Raw genomic sequence first — 19,897 nt, 5'->3', positions numbered from 1 at the left:
CAGGGGTGACTATATTTTGTTAATCTGCTTTTGTTTTCATAGAAGCTGTAGCAATCACTTCAGTAAATATTTTGATGAATTTGGGTTCTGTGTAAAATTTGTCTAGACCACAAGTAAAGACACCAACTCGCTTCTTCCCATAACCCACTATTGTTAGGAATCCCTTCAAATGATAACTCTAACCAAGGCCAAGTTCCAGAAGTGTTACAAAGAAAAGGCTCTGTAGGAAAAACACTTTTCCAGGACTTTATGGACAGGATACCCCATATATAAGGCTTCCAAAGATTCCTATATTCAACTACATTAAAAAAAAAAAAGCATGATTGTATCAAATATTGAAATGGGCATATTCCAGGACATAGCAATTCAGTTTTTAACTTGAATGTTTACCCAAGTGACATCAGCAACCATTGATAATCCTTGCCTGAATAAACTTTTACACTGCTCATTATTAAATGGTGGTTTTCTACTTATCTCATTCCTTCTACATCTATCTGCAGGCTTTCTCTTGTAAAGAGATCTTCCTTTCTTGCTCTCTTTAATATTCCTGTGAAATCGTGGATTCCTTTTGTATTCATTGTGTTATGATCCAATATTGTCATTATTCACTTGGATGCCCAAATTATTTCAAATTTGGTCAGTGGTTACCCCTTCAGGCTGCCTCCTGTAATCTTTCTGACATATTCCTAATCGGTCTTTGAGTGGGTCAGCTGGAATCCAAAATCTTTTCTCTAGCCTGCAAGGACCCACACGCACTGACCTCAGAAGGTGGAAGAGGGAGGCAGCAAAGAGTGAAGGCGTTTCCATCCAAGCTCCCCTGTCTCTAACCTATGTGGCCATGTATGATGATAGAACTTTCGATGCCTGTTTCCTCAGCTATAAATTGAGGTTAGTAATGGCGTCATTCTTATAAGGCCTTGGTGGAAACTACATAAAATCTGTGTTTAGCGTGTGGTAATACTCAATAAAAGCCTTCTCTTTTTATTGACTACTGCGCCAGCCTTTCCTCCCTCATAATGGCCCTGGTCTCCAGCCTTCTCTTGGTTCCTCAGAAGCATCAGGCTCCCTTCTGGTCACAAGATGGTGCTTCTGTCTGGAAGGACCCTGTTCTCCCTTATCCTCCTGCATCTGGTCACCTCCCATTTTTTCTTTCAGGACTCATCTACCTCAAGTCACCAGGCTCAGTCAGCTTTGTTTGTTCATATATTCCTCTAGAACCACTCTGCTTTTCTTCAAAGTACTCACCTCATTTTGTAATTATACACCCATTACTATGATCATCTGGTTATCTCCCACCAGAATAGATGTTGTATGACAGCAGTCTGGTTTTGCTCAGCATAGCAATCTCAGCATGTGACATTCCAGGACTACTCCATTTGCAGTTGAAGGAATAAATTAAATGTGACCTACCCATGAAGCAGTCATGAAAAATAATTGGACGTGTACATATATAAAACACATACACACACACACTCGGTTAGGAATCAGAGTTCTCACTGTACAAGAAGGGATGTAACTGGGGCAGCCCCGGTGGCACAGCGGTTTAGCGCCGCCTGCAGCCTAGGGTGTGATCCTGGAGACCTGGGATCAAGTCCCACGTCAGGCTTCCTGTATGGAGCCTGCTTCTCCCTCTGCCTGTGTCTCTGCCTCTCTCTGTCTCTATGAATAAATAAAATCTTTAAATAAAATTTTTTTTAAAAGGGAGGATGTAACTGGTAAGTCAGAAAGTAAAAATTTGTGGTAGTGGATCTGATTTGGAACAATCAGCAGAAACTGGAAATAAGTGTTTCCTAGCTCTATCCAGCAAAAGAGCCTAGAAACCTAGCAACAATGGGTACTCTTGGTGTCCAGACCTTGTTCTAAATACTATTTTCCATTAGAAGAAACCAGGCTCCTTGGGAAAATGCAGGTCTGAGGCAGGGAAGGTATGTGTTCCTGGAACAGTTTGTGCCCAACAGCAAGAAAGCACTCAAAGACTGGTGGGGACACAACAAAAAAATCAAAGAGGCAGCCTGAAGGGGCAACCACTGACCAAATTTGAAATAATTCGAGCATCAAAATGAATAATGGCAATAATAAATTTTAACACAATGAATAAAAGAGAATCCATGGATTTACAGTGATATTACAGTGAGCAAAGGGGACAACTGGCTGGCTCAGTCAGAGGACTCTTGATCTCTTGATCTCAAGGTTTTGAGTTTGAGCAGCACATGGGGTGTAGAAATTACTTATATATAAAAAACTTTTAAAAAGTGAGGACAGAAAGGGAACTATCTTCTTTATAATATAAAAGGCCTGCAAATAGATGTAGAGAGAATTAGGAAATCATTTTATAATCAGCAGTGTAAAAGTTTATTCAGGTAAGGATTACTGATGGATGCTGAAGTCACTGGGTAAATGTTTTCTGAGGATTAGTTATTCCTATGGGCTCAAAGCATCACCCCATGGATTATTTATTAATTACAAAGAGGAAGAGGTACCTTTGTAATGGAGAGATCTAGTGGATACATCTACCAAGTGATTAATCCAACCATCACCAATGATTGGACATTATGTGTCCCTGATGTGATGCCAAAGGAAATATGTAGCATTCTTGCCGAAATATTTAATCTAAATTTAATCTTGAGGGAACAATCACAGACAGTTCCAGAATATGGGACATTCTACTAGAAAATTACCCTGTATTCTTCAAAGAGGTCAGTGTCATGAAAGACAAAAAAGAGATGACTGTTTCAGAATAAGAAATTAAAGAGATAAGACAACCAGATACAATGTGCACCAACTAACTGATCTTAATGGAGGCAGAGGTGGGGAAGTAGCTATAAAGACTTCTGTGGAACAAAAAAAAAAAAAAGACTTCTGTGGAAAAATTTGTGTATTAGGTGACATTATTGAGGCAATATTAAATTGGGGGGGTTGATAAAAATAACAATATACTCTATTAAAAACACATTTAAAGGAGGGGCGCCTGTGTGGCTCAGTCAGTTAGGCATCTGCCTTCAGCTCAGGTCATGATTCTAGGACGGAGCCCCGAATCATCATCAGGCTCATTGGGGAATCTGCTTCTCCCTCTGCCCCTTCCCCTGCTCATGCTTACTCTTGCACGTGCACACACTCTAATCAATAAATAAAATCTTTTTAAAAAATATTTAAGGATACAGAGATACTCTCATTCATACAGAATCTGCATACACATAAAACACAAAATACTATTTCTAGATGCCAGATGGAGAATGTTCTTCCTTCTTTGTGTTTTTTTAGTTTTTCTATAATGGATACCCATTGTTTATTAATTATAAAACCAACTTAAATTATCTTAAAAATTTAGTTTTCCTATTGCATAATCTTTTATATATTTCTAATTATTACATGCGTTACTAAAATAGAAAAAATGTTAAAGGCAAAATATAAAGTTAGAAAATATACCTGCCAACATACTTGATAAACAATGGGAATAAAATCCTTATTACATAAGTTTATTTCTGGAAGATATACCAAATTTTTAACTGTGGTTATTTTTGGCAAGCTGGGATTATAGGAGATTTTCAGTTTGTGTTATAGATTTCGATTATCATGAATTTTTTTTTATCATGAATTTTTATAACATGTACTTTGTTGCCTTCTGTTATGTATTTAATGATATATATATATATATCATTTTAAATAAAATGCTCTTATAAATTGACCAGAAACAGATTAAACCCTCTAAAAGAAAAACAGGCAAAAGAATAAGCAATTTGGAAGAGAAAAAAAAATTTATAATGTAAACTAAAACTTGATAGTAATCAACGAAATGAAAAATCAAAATGAAATATCATTAATTGTCTAAGAACCAGGCAATTATAGGGAAAAAACAGGAGCATCTAGAGCATCTAGGCATGAGGGATGGGTGCCCTCACTCACTCCTGACAGACAGGAAAATAGGGAGAAACTTTCTAAAGAGCAAAATATGATAAACATCTTTAAAATGTTCATTTTTTAACAACTGTAATTTTTAAACTTATCATAAGTAATAAGCAAAATTTGGGGGCTCAAAATTAATGTTAGATTGTTCATAATACTTCTATTTATAGTGGTGGATAAAAAAATTAAAGTAAGCCATAGTTATCAAGTGATTATTAAAAACCATGTCTTGGGAAAACATTTAATGACATTTTTTAAATACTAATTATATTGAGCAAAAAAAGATAATTTAAGATTATATATACCAGTTTTAAAGACATGTATGTGTATATATTTATATATATATTTGTGGAAAATGTGTATTTATATTGGAATTACTGGGAGAGGGATCCCTGGGTGGCACAGCGGTTTAGTGCCTGCCTTTGGCCCAGGGCGCGATCCTGGAGACCCGGGATCGAATCCCACGTCGGGCTCCCGGTGCGTGGAGCCTGCTTCTCCCTCTGCCTGTGTCTCTGCCTCTCTCTCTCTCTCTCTCTCTCTCTGTCTCTGTGTGACTATCATAAATAAATAAAAATAAAAAAATAAAAAAAAAAGAAACTTGGAATTACTGGGAGAAAATATAACAAGGCTGCCAGTGTTTCTGAGTGCGAAGGTGGTGAATCATTTTTATTTTCTTGTACCTATTTTTATTTTTGTGTGTTTTTGAAGTATCTTTTTACATTAAAAAAGATACTTTTGGAAAACCTCAATAGGAATCATTAAAAATCTAAGTTTCTGTGGCTGGCTAACAAAGCACTTCTATGTCTGATTCTTTGGAAGGTGGCTCTCTCTTCTTCAAGAATATCCATCAACAGTGGGAGGAAGGCAGCCTGTCCTTTGCCCTACCTTCATTCTACTCTGCTCTAGTAGGTAGCTTGTCCTACACTCTAGCCACTTGGACATGGCATCTTGGTCCTCTGGAAGCTATCCACATCCCCCTTGCCTCTCCCACAACTGAGACCTGCCGAGCGAGTGAGCCAAAACACCTATGAATCATCTGGAACTCGAACAATAAACACTCCCTGGAATGTACAAAGTAATTATACACAAATGTAATTAAAGAGAATAACTATTAAATAAACCAAGTTAGTGACACATAGCAGCCAAATGGCAGAACAAAGCTTCCTGAAGTGATTTCCTGATTTGACAGCAGCATGTGTCACGAGATCTGTGCTACTTAAAAGTCTATGATGGTTTTAACTTAACCAGGGATACAGGTAACATACCACTGCTGTGTTCCTAAATGGGAATTAGGAGTGCTGTGCTCCCAGATGCAGCTAGGGAAGGTCCATTTCCCCCATAACCACCCTTAGTCCCAACACAACCCTTCCCTGCCCTTAAAAACTTGCTGAAGTCCCAACAAAAAGTTCCTCTAACCTCTTTGTTCTCTTCAACTTACTTTTTAGGTTGAGTGGTCTGAGGTTTTATGATGCCTCAAAGGGAAGAGGACTCTACCCTCCCAATGTAACCTGCTGCCAATTCAAGGCCACTGGTGCCCAGCTACCTCTTTCATATTCTAAGCCCCTGCCAAAGTGCCCGTCACTTCCCCAGAGCATGCAGAGCCCCTAGTAGCACTGGGACTGGTTAATACAATAGGTAACAACCATTTCCATAATGGCAACGCTTTCATGGAAAAGGCTTCTATATTTGCTAAGAAGGAAGACAAAGATCCCTTCCAATTCTATAAAATCAGTCATCTGAAAAGACAGCAAACCCAGGCCCCAGAAGCTTCAAAAAGAGCAAGTAAAGACAAGCCAGAAGGAATGTTTACGTGGGTGGGGGAGCTGTGCCATTTCCAACCCCTTGGCAAAGTGGGCGGTGGCGTCATAGAACTCTAGCAGCTTGAGGAGCTCCAGCTCAGGCCCTGCCCTCTCCACGCCGGAGCTGAGGCAGTCAGGTAGAGTGGGCAGCAAGGCCCCCAGAGTCTGAATCAGCAGCACAGTCACCACCTCGTGGGGGTTCTTGAAAACCTGCAGTGGGAGAGAGTAACGCATTAGCACACAGGACCAAGCAGGAGCATACCGTTTAAAGAAGCAGTCTCCTGGATGCTCTCAGAGGAATGTCTCCAACAGCTGGAAACTGGCCTGGTCAAGAGCTTGAAGCACCAAGCATTCTTTAGCCCCAACTCAAACAAGCTCAGAAAGCCCAGTAACTGGCAGAACTTGCAACTTGTTCAGGACGATTAGCTACTTTATGTCTATTACTGATCCCAAGCTCCTCTTTTCAAATCTATCACAGGTAGTATTTAGATGGCTACTGAGGACAGTGAGGGTAACAGTGCAGGAACTGGGAGTGTGTGGCAGACAGGGAACAAAATAAAGAGCAAGTCGCTGAGTCAGGGTCGGAGGACATTCAGCTAGATGTACAGACCAGTCCACAGCCACCTCTACCCCGTGAGACTGATCTTCAGTAAAGATGGATTTGTCTTTTATTCTAAGGACCATCAGGGAAGAGTGTATCCAGGGCCTTTTAGATTATAGATTTACGGGACACCTGGCTGGCTCAGCGGCTGAGCATCTGCCTTTGGCTCATGGCGTGATCCTGAGGTCCCGGGATCAAGTCTTGCACTGGGCTCCCTGTATGGTGCCTGCTTCTCCCTCCGCCTGTGTTTCTGCCTCTGCCTCTCTCTCAATATCTGTGTGTGTGTGTTTGTATGTCTCTCATGAATAAATAAATAAAATATTAAAAAAAAAAAAAGATTATAGATATACTTATTCACCAAGAGTCCAGGGGTACCTGTGGCTCAGTTGGTGTCTGCCTTCTGCTCAGGTCATGATCCCAGGGTCCTGGCATCAAGCCCCACATCAGGCTCTCTGCTTGGTGGGGAGCCTGCTTCTCCCTTTCCTGCTCCCCTTGCTTGTGTTCTCTCTCTCTCTCTCTAATAAATAAAAAAAAATCTTTTTAAAAAGTCTTTTTTTTTTTCCTGTTTTATATACTATTGATCTCTTGGACAAACCTGGAAAAATGTACGCAGTACATTTAGAGAGTAGTTCTCACAGTCTCCCCTGTGTTGGTCAAATGTTTAACTTTTTAAGTTTTTTTATTTTAAAGATTTTATTTATTTATTTGAGAGAGTGAGAGAGAGAGAGCAGAGCAAAAGGAGGAGCAGAGGGAAAGAGAGAAGCAGACTCTCCGCTGAGCAGAGAGCCTGATGTGTGACTCGATCCAGGACCCTGGAATCATGACCTGGGCCAAAGACAGATGCTTAACTGACTGAGCCACCCAGGTGCCTCTCAAATGCTTTTTTATTATAACTTAAACATGTACAAACATGAAAACAAGATGTAAGGCCAATCTTAGGTAACTCTAAGGCCAAAAGAGGTGCAAGTTTAAAAACTATAAAATCAATAAACTCAAAATTTTATGAGGAAATACCCTGAGAGGAATGAAAATGAAAACACAACTTCCCCAAAGTTATGGGATACAGCAAAAGCAACACTAAGAGGGAATTTTGTAGCTTTAAACACATACATTAAAGAGGAAGAAATATCTCAAATCAGTAACCTAACTGTACACATTAAGAAAAAGAAAAAAAAGGGGGATCCCTGGGTGGCTCAGCGGTTTGGTGCCTGCCTTTGGCCCAGGGCGCGATCCCGGAGTCTCGGGATCGAGTCCCACGTCGGGCTCCTGGCATGGAGCCCGCTTCTCCCTCTGCCTGTGTCTCTGCCTCTCTCTCCTCTCTCTATGACTATCATGAATAAATAATAAAAAAAAAAAGAAAGGTAACCCAAAGCTAGCAGAAGGAAGGAAATAAAATGATCAGAGGAGAAGTAAATGAAATAAAGAACAGAAAGTGAATTTTAAAAATCAACAAAACTAGTTGGTTCTTTGAAAAGATCAACAAAATTAACAAGCCTGTTATCTAGACTGACAAAAAAAAAAAGAAAGAAAGAAGACTTGAGTTACTAAAATCAGAAATGAGGGATGCCTGGATGGCTCAGCGGTTTAGCACCTGCCTTGGGCCCAGGGCATAATCCTGGAGTCCCAGGATCGAGTCCCACATCGGGCTCCCTACAGGGAGCCTGCTTCTCCCTCTGCCTGTGTCACTGCCTCTCTCTCTCTCTGTGTCTCTGATGAATAAATAAATAAAATCTTTAAAAATAAAATAAAATCAGAAATGAAGATGGGTACATTTACTACCAATTTTACAGAAATAAAAGGGATTATATGACACTATGATGAAGGATATGCCAATAAATTCGATAACTTAGATGAAATAGACAAATTCCTAGAAACACAATTTACCAAAAGTAACTGAAGAAGAAAGAGAAAATTTAAATAGTCTTTATAACTAAGTAGGAAGGAGGCAGAATCAGTAATCAAAAACTTCCTAGCAAAAAAACCCCAGAACAACTGAGAACCAGATGGCTTCACTGATGAATTCTACCAAACATTAAAAGAATTAACAACCCCCACCAAAAAAAGAATTAACGCCAATCCTTCTCAAACTCTTCTAAAAACATTGGAGAGCATTCTATATTCTGAACTGTGTCTCCTCAAAATTCATGTTAAAAGTCCAAACCTCCCCCCCGCCAAAAAAAAGTCCAAACCCCCAGTATCCAGAATGTGACTATGTTTGGACCTAGGAGTTTTAAAGAGGCAATTAAGGTAAAATGGGTCATCTGGGTGGACCCTTATCTAATCTGACTGGTGTCTTTATAACAAGAGGAGTCAGGACACAGACACCCATAAAAAGAAGACACAGGGAGAAGATTGCCACCAGTAAGTCAAGAGAGGTCTCAGAAGAAACCAACCCTGCCAATACCTTGACCTTGGACTTCTAGTCCCCAGAACCATGAGAAAATGAATTCTACTGTTAAAACCATTCGGTCTGTAATATTTAGTTATGGCAGTCCTAGCAAACTAATACAAAACACTTTCTAAGGTAACTTTTTTTTTAAGATTTTATTTATTTACTCATAGACACAGAGAGAGAGAGGCAGAGACACAGGCAGAGGGAGAAGCAGGCTCCATGCAAGGAGCCCGATGTGGGACTCAATCCCGAGTCTCCAGGATCACACCCCAGGCTGCAGGCGGCGCCAAACCGCTGTGCCACCGGGGCTGCCCTACAAAACACTTTCTAACTCATTCTATGAAGCCAGCATTAATTTGATACCAAAGCCAATCAGATTCTAAAAGAAAATTACAGACCATTCTCTTTATAAAAACACAATCAACAATACCCAAAAATAATAGTAGACTGAATTCAGCAAGCATATTAAAAGGATTATACACCATGACCAAGTGGGATGGATCTCTAAAATGAAGAATGGTTCAATACATAAAAATTAATCAATGTGGGATCCCTGGGTGGCGCAGTGGCTTAGCGCCTGCCTTTGGCCCAGGGCGGGATCCTGGAGACCCAGGATCAAATCCCACATCGGGCTCCTGGTGCATGGAGCCTGCTTCTCCCTCTGCCTGTGTCTCTGCCTCTCTCTCTCTCTCTGTGTGTGTGTGACTATCATAAATAAAAAATTAAAAAAAATTAATCAATGTAATATGCTACATTAAGAAAATCAAGGGAAGAAAACACATGACCATCTCGGTTTATGCAGAAAAAAAGTATTTGACAAAATTCAACATCCTTTACTGTTAAAAAAAAAAAAAAGTTAAATGAATCAAACAAAAAAACACTCAGTAGGAATAGAGGGATGCCTGGGTGGCTCAGTGGTTGAGTGTCTACCTTTGGCTCTCGTGATCCTGAGGTCCAAGGATCAAGTCCTGTATCAGGCTCCCTGCAGGAAGCCTGCTTCTCCCTCTGCCTATGTCTCTGCCTCTCTCTGTGTGTCTCTTATGAATAAATAAATAAAATCTAAAAACAAAAACAAAAAGCTAGGAATAGAAAAGAACTTCCTCAACATGATAAAGGCCACATAAGAAAAACAGCTATCATACTCAGTGATGAAATACTGAAAGTTTTTCCCCTTCCTAAGACCAGGAACAAGACAAATATGCCATTTTATTCAACATAGTTTTGGAAGTTCTAGCCAGAACAATTGGACAAGAAAAAGAAATAAAAGGCATCTAAACTGTAAAGGAAAAAAGAAAAACTTATCTCTCTTCATAAACTGCATGATCTTGTAATGTAGAAAACCCAAAAGAATTCACATACACGCACAAATTAACATTAATAAATTCAGCAAAATTATAGGATATAAAATCAACAAGCGGGGGATCCCTGGGTGGCGCAGCGGTTTAGCGCCTGCCTTTGGCCCAGGGCGCGATCCTGGAGACCTGGGATCGAATCTCACGTCGGGCTCCCGGTGCATGGAGCCTGCTTTTCCCTCTGCCTGTGTCTCTGCCTCTCTCTCTCTCTCTGTGTGTGACTATCAAAAAAAAAAAAAAAAAAAAAAAAAAAAAAAAATCAACAAGCAAAAATCAATTGCATTTCTGTACACTAGCAATGAACAACTCAAAAAGGAAATTAAGAAAATAATACCATTAATAACAGCTGAAAGACCTATATGCTGAAAATAATGAAAAGCTGCTGAAAAAAATTAAAGATACAAATAAATGTCAAGACCATCCTGTGTTCATAGACTGGAAGACTTAATACTGTTAAGATGGTAATACTACCCAAAGCCATCTACAGATTCAAGGTAATCCCTATTGAAATCCCAAAAATGTTTTCTGGAGAAATAGGAAAGCCCATTATAAAAATTCACATGGAGTTTCAAGGAATTTCAAATAGCCAAAACAATCTTGAAAAAGAACAATGTTGACTATCTTGCACTTCCAGATTTCAAAACTTACTACAAAGGTACACTAATCAAAACAGTGTGGCAGGGATCCCTGGGTGGCGCAGCGGTTTAGCGCCTGCCTTTGGCCCAGGGCGTGATCCTGGAGACCCGGGATCGAATCCCACATCAGGCTCCCAGTGCATGGAGCCTGCTTCTCTCTGCCTGTGTCTCTGCCTCTCTGCCTCCCTCTCTCTCTCTCTCTCTCTCTCTGTGTGACTATCATAAATAAATAAAAATTAAAAAAAAAAAAAAAACAGTGTGGCAGCAGCTATAAGGACAGACATATAGCCCAATGCGATAGAGAGCCTAGAAATAAACTGTCACATACACTGTCAAATGATTTTTAAAAGAGTGCCAAGACTATTCAATGGGCAAAGGGCAGACTTTTCAACAAGTGGTGCTCTGAAAACTGGATTATCTACATGCAAAAGAAAAACACTGGAGCCTTACTTTGCACCACTACAAAAAATTAAGTAAAAAAAAAAAAATTTAAGTCAAAATTAATCAGACCCAAACATTAAAAGTATAAAACTCTTAGAAAAAAAGTTTAGTTGGGCACCTGGGTGGCTTGGTCAGCTAAGCATCAACTCTTGGTTTGGCTCAGATCATTATTTCTGAGTTGTGAGATCGCGCCCGAGGTGGGGAATCTACTTGAGATTCTCTCCCTCTCCCTCTGCCTCTGCCCCTCCCCAACCCATACATATTCTCATTCTCTCTCTCTCTCAAGTAAATACAACCTTAAAATACATAAATAAGTAAATAAAAGGAAAGGAAAATAAATGTTGGCAAAGATGTAGAGAAGCTGGAACCTTCACACATTTGCTGGTGGGAAGGTAAAATGGTGCACCTGTTGTGGAAAACAGTCTGGCAGTCCCTGAAAAGGTTAAACGATATGATATGATATGATATGATATGATATGATATGATATGATCATATCCAACATGATATGATCCAGCAATTCCATTCCTAGATATATACCTCAAAACCAATGAAAAGAGGGATCCAAATAGGTTTTTGTACACCCATGTTCACTGCAGCATTATTCACAATAGCCAAAAGGTGGGAGCGATCCAAGTGCTTATTAACAGATGAGGGAATAAACAGAATGTGGTAGATACATATAATGGAAAATCATTCAGCCGTAAGAAAGGAATGGAAAATTGTGATATCTGCTACAACAGATAATCCTTGAAAACATTATGCTAAGTGGAATAAGCCAGACACAAAGAATAGATATTGTATGATTCCACTTTTTTTAAGATTTTATTTATTTATTTGAGAGAGAGAGAGAGAAAGAGAGAATAAGTGGTGGGGAGAGGCGGAGGAAGAAAGAAAGAGAGAGAGAGAGAAGCAGCTTTTCTGCTAAGCAGTGAGCCCTATATAGGGCTCCATCCAGGGATCCTGGGATCATGACCTGAGCCAAAGGCAGATGCTTAACCACCTGAGCCATCCAGGTGCCCCTGTATAATTCCACTTCTAAGAGAGATCTAGAATAGGAAAATGTAGAGAGACAGTAGCACAAAAGATACCAGGGCATGGGGGGAGAAGGGAATGGGGAGTTATTGCTTGATGGGCACACAGTTTCTGCTTGGGATGATTTAAAAAGTTCTAGAAACAGATAATAGTGATAGTTAATCAAATTGTCCAATGTACTTAATGCTGCCTGACCGTAAACTTAAAAATGGTAACAATGGTAAATCTTACATTATATATATTTCACCGCAATAAAAAAATCATTTCAATTTTATAACTAGTAAAATTCAAAATAACAGGACAGATGAAGATGATACCCTGAAACTAAATTTTGTCATCATTAATTCAATGTGATGGCACAGGTTCTTTTGAGCTCAGCATGCCTCTACTGCTTTGGGTGTGTGATAAGGATTCTTACACTGCTTCTACCTCTAGGCAAACTTCCAACTATTAAGGAAACATCCAATTGGCTATGGCATTAAAGAGAGCACACTTGGTACCATTGCATTCATCATGTAAGTACTGAGTTTGTCCCTAACAGAATAGGGACACCAATACAACTTATCAAACTTAGTCTTGAAGTAATACCTTTATCTGCTATGGCTCAAGTTCAAAGTTCCCCAATAGTCCCTGTAATGTCCTTGATGTTTTTTTTTTTTTTGTCATCTTGTAGAATCCAATCAAGGATTGATTGTGCAGTCACATTTAGTTGCCATTCTTTTTTTTTGTCTCCTGTAATCTAAAATCAATTCCTCAAGTTTTTTCTTTCATGACATTGACATTTTTAAAGAATCCTGGACAACTGTTTCACAAAATGGTCTTGAATTTGAATTTGTTCTGCATGTTTCCTTTTTTTTAAAAGACTTATTTATTTATTTATTTGAGAAAGAGAGAGCATGAGCAGGAGGAGCGGCAGAGGGAGATGAGAAGCAGGCTTCACACCGAGCAGGGAGCCTGATGAATAGCTCAATACCAAAACCCGGAGATCATGACCCAAGGTGAAGGCAGACACTCAACTGATTGACCCACCCAGGTGCTCCTCTCTGCATGTTTCCTCATGACAGCATTAGGGTTAAGCTTCCCGGGCAGGGAAACTACATAGGTGAAGCTCTGACACCAAAATCATTCTTTTTTTTTTTTTTTAAAGATTTTATTTATTTATTCATGAGAAACACAGAGAGGAGAGGGAGAGAGGCAGAGGGAGAAGTAGGCTCCATGCAGGGAGCCTGACGTGGGACTTGATCCCGGGTCTCCAGGATCACGCCCTGGGCTGAAGTGAGCCACACGGGCTGCCCCCAAAATCATTCTTTTTTTTTTTTTTCCCAAAATCATTCTTAAAACAGCAATGTCATCATTCACTCTATTGCTCCAGACTCTATCTTCCCGAGAAAGCCACACTTCTGTCTTGAACTCACAGTTCCTCCACTGCATGGTTCCACTAACCACACACATAGCTGTACCAATACAGATCCTCCCGTCTCTGGCCAGTGAAGTCCCTTCACTATGAGCAAACATGCTAATGTCAGAGAATCATCACCTTCAGATACCACCCAGCCCAATATTGTCATCTGACCGAAGAAACCTTTTGCTGCAAGAAAGGAAGGGACCCGAGAAAGAAAGGGAAATGAGCCTTGTCTAGAAAAAGGAATTCTGACTCCTTGCCACATCTTGTGAGGAAGGATGGCACAGTGAAAATCTCCTTTCCACTTCTCTCCTACTCCAGTGACCCAGGGTAGGGGAAGAATTAAACTAAGTAACTCGTTCTAAGGAGCTTTAACTGGTTGATCAGCTGAAACTATAAAGTCAGATCCTAAACCTTTAGTGGCATTTTTTTTTTTTTTTACACATTTCAGTTAAAACACATTGGGTCTCTTATGCTCAAAGGTATTCCCTGTCCTTTGAAGCGATCTGGCAAAGGAATTCCTCCCACCATCAGCCAAAGAACCACCTACCGCCAAGTTCACAGACCATAAAACCGAACGTCTCAACTAGAGCTACAGAATCAACATAAACAGCCCACCTGAAAACAATTTGACCTGACCTTACACAAAGACCAACTCAAGATGGACCACAGACCTTACTATAAAAACTAAACAAGCTTCTAGGAGAAGGGCATCTTTGCAATCTGGGGAGGGTTTCTTAAAAAACAATAACTATAAAAGAAAAAAATTGATAAATTAGGCCTCATCAAAGTCAATACCTCTGTTTAAGCCACAGACTGGAAGGAAGTATCTATAAAACATACTTGTCAAAGGACTTTTATCTGAACTATATAAAGAACTCCTACAACTCAATAATGAAAACGCAAACAACACAGTTTTCTGTAATGGGCCAAAGATCTGAACAGACTCTTCACAAAGGAAGATATAAGCACACTGAGAAGGTGTTCAACATCCTTAGTCATCAGGAAAGTTCAATTTAAAACCACAATGAGATACTACAACACACCCACTAGAACAGCTAACTTAGAAAGACTGACATCATCTAACGTTGGCAAAAATATAGGGCAATCAGGACTCTTGCACCCTTGTGGGAATATAAAACATACAACACTTTGGGAAAATGTCTGGCAGTTTCTTATAAATCTAAACATACACCCGCCCAATGACCCAGCAATTCCACTCCTTGGTAATTACCCAAGAGATATGAACATGTGTATCCACAAAAAGACTTAGAGAACAATGTTCATTAGCCTCTTTATTCATAATAGCCTCAAACTGGAAATATCCCAAGTGTCCCTCAATATAAGAATGAATAAACAAACTGTAGTCTATTCATGCCATGTAACAGTATTTAGTAATAAAAAGGAACAAAGTACTGATTCACACAACAATGTGAATAAATCTCACAAACATATGCCCCTGAATCAAAGAAGCCTTACTGGAAAGAACACACACTATATAATTCTATGTAAAATTCAAAAACAAACAAAAAAATTTCAAAAACAGGCTAAACTAATTTATAGTGCTAAAAAATCAGAATAGTGGATGCCCCCAGGGGTACTGACTAGGAAGGAGCATGAGAGAACTTCTTATAATGATGGTAATGTTCTCTGTATCTTAACAGAGATTATGTTAAACAGAATTTGTCAAAACTAATCAAGTGGCATATTTAAGATCATTTCATTTCACAATTTTACCTCAAAGAAAAAAGGAAACAAATATTGAACTCTAGTTACTAATATGCATGTCCAGAGGTAAATGATATTTGTAACTTCCTTTGAAATGAATAAAAGAATAAGACCAAAAGGGCAGCCCAGGTGGCTCAGCAGTTTAGCGCCACCTTCAGCCCAGGGCCTGATCCTGGAGACTGGGGATCGAGTCCCACATCAGGCTCCCTGCATGGAGCCTGCTTCTCCCTCTGCCTGTGTCTCTGCCTCTAGCTCTCTCTCTCTCTCTCTCTCTCATGAATAAATAAATAAAATCTTAAAAAAAAAAAAACAGACCAATGAATGGATAGATACATGGAAAGACAGATTTATGATAAAGCAAGCATAGCAAAATATTCATTGGAAAGTGCGCAAAATGGGTGCCTGGGTGGTCACCATTCAATTCTTTCAACTCTTTTATATGTTGAAAATTTTTCATATTAAAATGGTGGGGGGTAAGTCAGAAGGGGACACATTTACTGTGGTGTCTTTGGTTTTCTTTTGTACTATACTAAGCTTCAGGAGATGAGAGCCACTTATTATGCTTATTACCCTCTGAAAAGGAAATGGGCCATGGGCCAAAAGTAACAATTGGCACAAACTCACATCTTACAAAATTTAGGACGAGGCCTGAACAGAAGTCTGAGAGGTCTAAATCCTTTTTCTTAGATAGTTAATGGCCTTTACACATGTGGATGTAAACTGGTTTTATCCTCATGACACAAGACAGAAGAAGGAACACAGAAATGAATGTGCAGCAACAGGGTGACTGAAGAGCGACAATTGACATAAATGTTGCGAAACGTCTAGAGGTTGTGTTTTGCATTGTTGTGACCTAAATCTGAGTTCCACTGGCTCCAGGAGAAGCAACAAGAATGGAGCAGAGCACTTTAACCAAAGGGAGCAACAAACCCTGGATGAGGGATTCTTTCCAGCTATGGTCAAGTTCCTATACAGCAGGGGAGAAATGAACCCTGCCAGAGGAATTCACAGCTCATTTTGAAAGCAAACACAAAATACCAAGCCACACCATCCACAGGACAGTAAGTCACAGCCTTTTCTCTCCTCAAAGAAAGAAAGAGGATCTGGGGCATCTTGTGGCATCAAGACCCAGGAACAAGGGTTCAGGCCTTGGATGGCAGAAAGTGCCATGCCGAGAGGCTTGGGGAAAATAAGTGATGGGAAGCTTCCACTGGAAATGAAGTTCCTCTGTCGTATCAGTCCCCTAAGTCAGAGGGCACCTTTAAAACTGCACTCTTCCTCGAACTCTGGGCATGCTGTGTGAACAAGGGAAACTAACTTTAGGCCAGGTACATTATACCCGAAGTTCAGATAAAAACAATCTTGTTCAGTCAAACACCACCTGACCAAGGGCCTCCTGCGTTTAGATTAGAAGATAATGGCCTTCAGGAATTCCATGGGCTCCCTGGCCGAACAACACGCAACACTGTCACATTAGATTCTGTTTAAGATACAGATAAGAATGATAAGAGGAGTTTTAAGGAGACCTAAAGATTTTACTGCCTTGGGTTTCGAGGCTTATCTTTAACTCCTTTGGTAAGGGCAGCAAACAAGGAGGTGTTTCAAGCAGTGCTGGAAGCAGTGGGGACACCACTCCCAGGGCAGCCACCCGTTCCCTAGGACCCAGCGAGCTGTTACCTGCGTTGCCCACTGGATCTGCGTATGCCAAGCCCCGAGCAAGGCATCATAGAATCCAGTGAGCTGTCGGTCCAGGGGGAGATCACTCTGACACAGTTCTTGCCAGGCTGCTAAAAGCTGCACCTGCAAAGACAGAACAGAGGGGACCTTGCTGAGTAAACAGGACATGCCACCCACTATAGCTGCCCTGCTGCCCCAGCAAAGCAAGAGATTTCCCACTGCCTACCACCCTGAGCAATCGGGTGCCCACTGATGACCATTTGCTGCAAACAAAGGTGGGGTGGGTGGCAGAAGGAAGACTTCACAGTCACCTGCCCTGATCACGGATTAGAGTTTAAATCCATTGCTCTCCAAGGGCTCCTTTCTCCTTTTACCTTGCCCCAAAAGCCCGCCAAGTCCCTTCCACTGGGCCTGCTACAGTCTTCCCAATAGACTTTAAGAGGTGTGTGTGTGTGCACGGGCGCACACACACACGTGCACTTTAGCTTCATGGCCCAACACCACAGCTTAAAACATACAAGAGTGCTGGACTTGAAGGCATTAAGTTAGCCTGGAAAGCTGTTGACGTTTTTATGCCATGTCAACTATTCTAGAAGACAGAAAATTCTTTAGGCTTGCTGAGGACATGAGGCCTAAGATACGACTCTGCCTTGAAAGACAAAAATGAGGGAAATTAAAATAACTGTTCCATCTGTAAGTGAAATGCAGCTATCAACACAAAAAAGGCTGAAAACTGAGAGCTTGTTTTTTTCCAACTGGTGAGCAAATGAATCCACAGGCTGGACCAAGAACACCCCCTACTGGCTAATTGGAAGAAAAAGGCTAGAGAGCAAGGAGGCAGGTGTTTCTCCCTTGGAGCAATGACAGCTGGAGTTCTGCAGCCCAGCAGCGAAGCATTCCACAACCATAAGCACCACAGGCTCCTCACCTTGTGACATTTGTAGTAGTAGGCGAGCAACTGGGGCATCCTGTCAATTTCAGTAAACACCTTCACGAACACTCTGGACTGCTCTAAGGGAGGACAATAGAAAACATGAACACCTTGTTACCAGGCTTCCTGTTGCAGAAAAGAGAAAGAATTCACCTGGCTAAACGTGGATATATGTAAGCTTGGGTTCCAAACTTCCTACCTACACAATGAATTAACTCATGCAGGGAGAATATAAATATGAAAAATAAGTCAAGCATAAGGGCAGAATGAGACTCAGACACTGTGAGCCGTAGCCTGTTTAGGTAACACATCAATAGCATCAGCGACATAGCTAAGATTATATATCAGCAAAATAACTATTACATGGGAACAGTGAAATGAGTTTGAATCAGGATTGGGACTGGGTAGGGGTAGGGGTGTGTTGGTGAGGTGGGAAGGAGCTAAGCCTGGGCTGCAAAATTGAAGGAGACTCTCACTTTCAGGGCTGTGCAAGGGCAGGGTGAGAGCCTTCTTAGATTTTGTGCTTTAGGTAATTCACCTGCCTTACCTCCTTCTGGCCCTGAGTAGAATCCTAAAATGTCAGTGACAGAAAGGTATCTAAAAAACCATCAATGAAACTCATTTTACAGGGGAAGAATGTGCAGCCCAGAGGGCTTCAGTCACTTGCAGGTCAATAGCAGGACTGCTCAACCACAGTACAGATTGAACCATATGAAACTACTGCTCTTCAACTATTTTGACCCTTCTCTGCTGAGAAAAAAATCATGCTCCTTACTGCCCCTAGGCCTTTGCACTCACTAGGCCTGGGATGATCTTTCTGGCTATGTGGTTCTTCCCTTTTCAGGAGGGCCTTTCCCAATCAGCTAACCTAAATTAGGTTTCTCCTATTATTTTTTCCCTATCAGACCTTTCCCTTTGTAGAACTAATCAAAATCTGTATTATTCTATTTAGTTACTTGTATAACAGTTTACTATCTTTCTCACCCTGGGAAATACAAGGTCTATGAGGCTGTGACCTTTCCTGTCTTGTCTCACTGTTCCTAGAAAATAGCAGACACAGTAGGCACTCAAAAAATGTAAATTAATGACTGTTTAAAAGAACATTGTTTTTTGGCAATATAAATAGCATGTTTGTGATGGAAAAAAATGGAAAACAAGAATAAAAAACTGCCTATCATACTCTGTTATGGACTGTCAACATTATGGTGTATACTCAAAGAATGCTTTATAGATAGAAACTGCTACAACATTTACTAGTCTAACAATACAATCATAACTTTAAAAATTTCAACACCAGAGAGTAGAACTTGTCATTTCTTGAAAAAAATAATAAAACAGAATTTGGCAAGTTAGTAAAAGTGTTGGAAAACTCAAAGGTGACATGTGAGTCTTTGGCCCTTACAGAAGAATTCAAGTTTTTCAAGGTGAATACATTAAAATAAACACAAATTTGTAAAACCAGGGGAAGTTCCTGAATCAGAAAAGAGAAAGAAAGAAATAGGAAACCTACTTTGGCAACAATAATAAAGACTTCTAGGCTGCTGCCAATACTACCAATTCAATGCAGAAAGCATTGCTGAGCCCCTGCCTGGTGAAAAGCCATCTGTTGGGTGCTGCAGTGTCTGGTGGTAGATGTGTTGTTTTGCAACCAAACCCTACTGCCCTTCTTCTGATGACAGAAGTCTGGTTGTTCTCTGAGGGACCATGCACCTGCCTCCCATTCTCCCATTTTCCTTTTATTTTTTGCAAAGGAAAAAATTTAGTTTATATTACCAAATAATACCATTAGCACTTTCCTATAGCTGCTAGTAATTACATACACATAAGACAGAGAGAATGTCAATTGTCTTTATCAAATCATACTACTATTTATTAGTTTGGTTTTATTTCCAGTTTTTTTGATATGACATCACTGTATGAGTTTAAGGCATATATCCTGCTGGTTTGATCTACACATATTGTGAAATGATATTAACACGTTTAGCTAACATCCATTTTGTCAT

General features: G+C 40.2%; 1 protein-coding gene across 2 annotated transcripts in view; it reads right to left on the bottom strand.

The window, feature by feature from the left end:
• The window catches only part of COG7 (component of oligomeric golgi complex 7), a 78,331-nt gene that overhangs the window by 38,574 nt on the left and 19,860 nt on the right, over nucleotides 1–19,897 (bottom strand). For both annotated transcript variants that reach the window (XM_038540033.1, XM_038540032.1), the window contains exons 5-7: nucleotides 17,892–17,974; nucleotides 16,964–17,086; nucleotides 5,714–5,912 (exon numbers count right to left, since the gene is read on the bottom strand). In XM_038540033.1, the coding sequence (XP_038395961.1) occupies nucleotides 5,714–5,912; nucleotides 16,964–17,086; nucleotides 17,892–17,974 (405 nt within the window). The remainder of the gene's footprint in view (nucleotides 1–5,713; nucleotides 5,913–16,963; nucleotides 17,087–17,891; nucleotides 17,975–19,897) is intronic.

This window comes from Canis lupus, chromosome 6, assembly GCF_011100685.1.
Source record: "Canis lupus familiaris isolate Mischka breed German Shepherd chromosome 6, alternate assembly UU_Cfam_GSD_1.0, whole genome shotgun sequence".
Lineage (NCBI taxonomy): Eukaryota > Metazoa > Chordata > Mammalia > Carnivora > Canidae > Canis > Canis lupus.
Note: the sequence above shows the minus strand (reverse complement) of the source record. Positions and strands in the feature narration are given on the sequence as shown.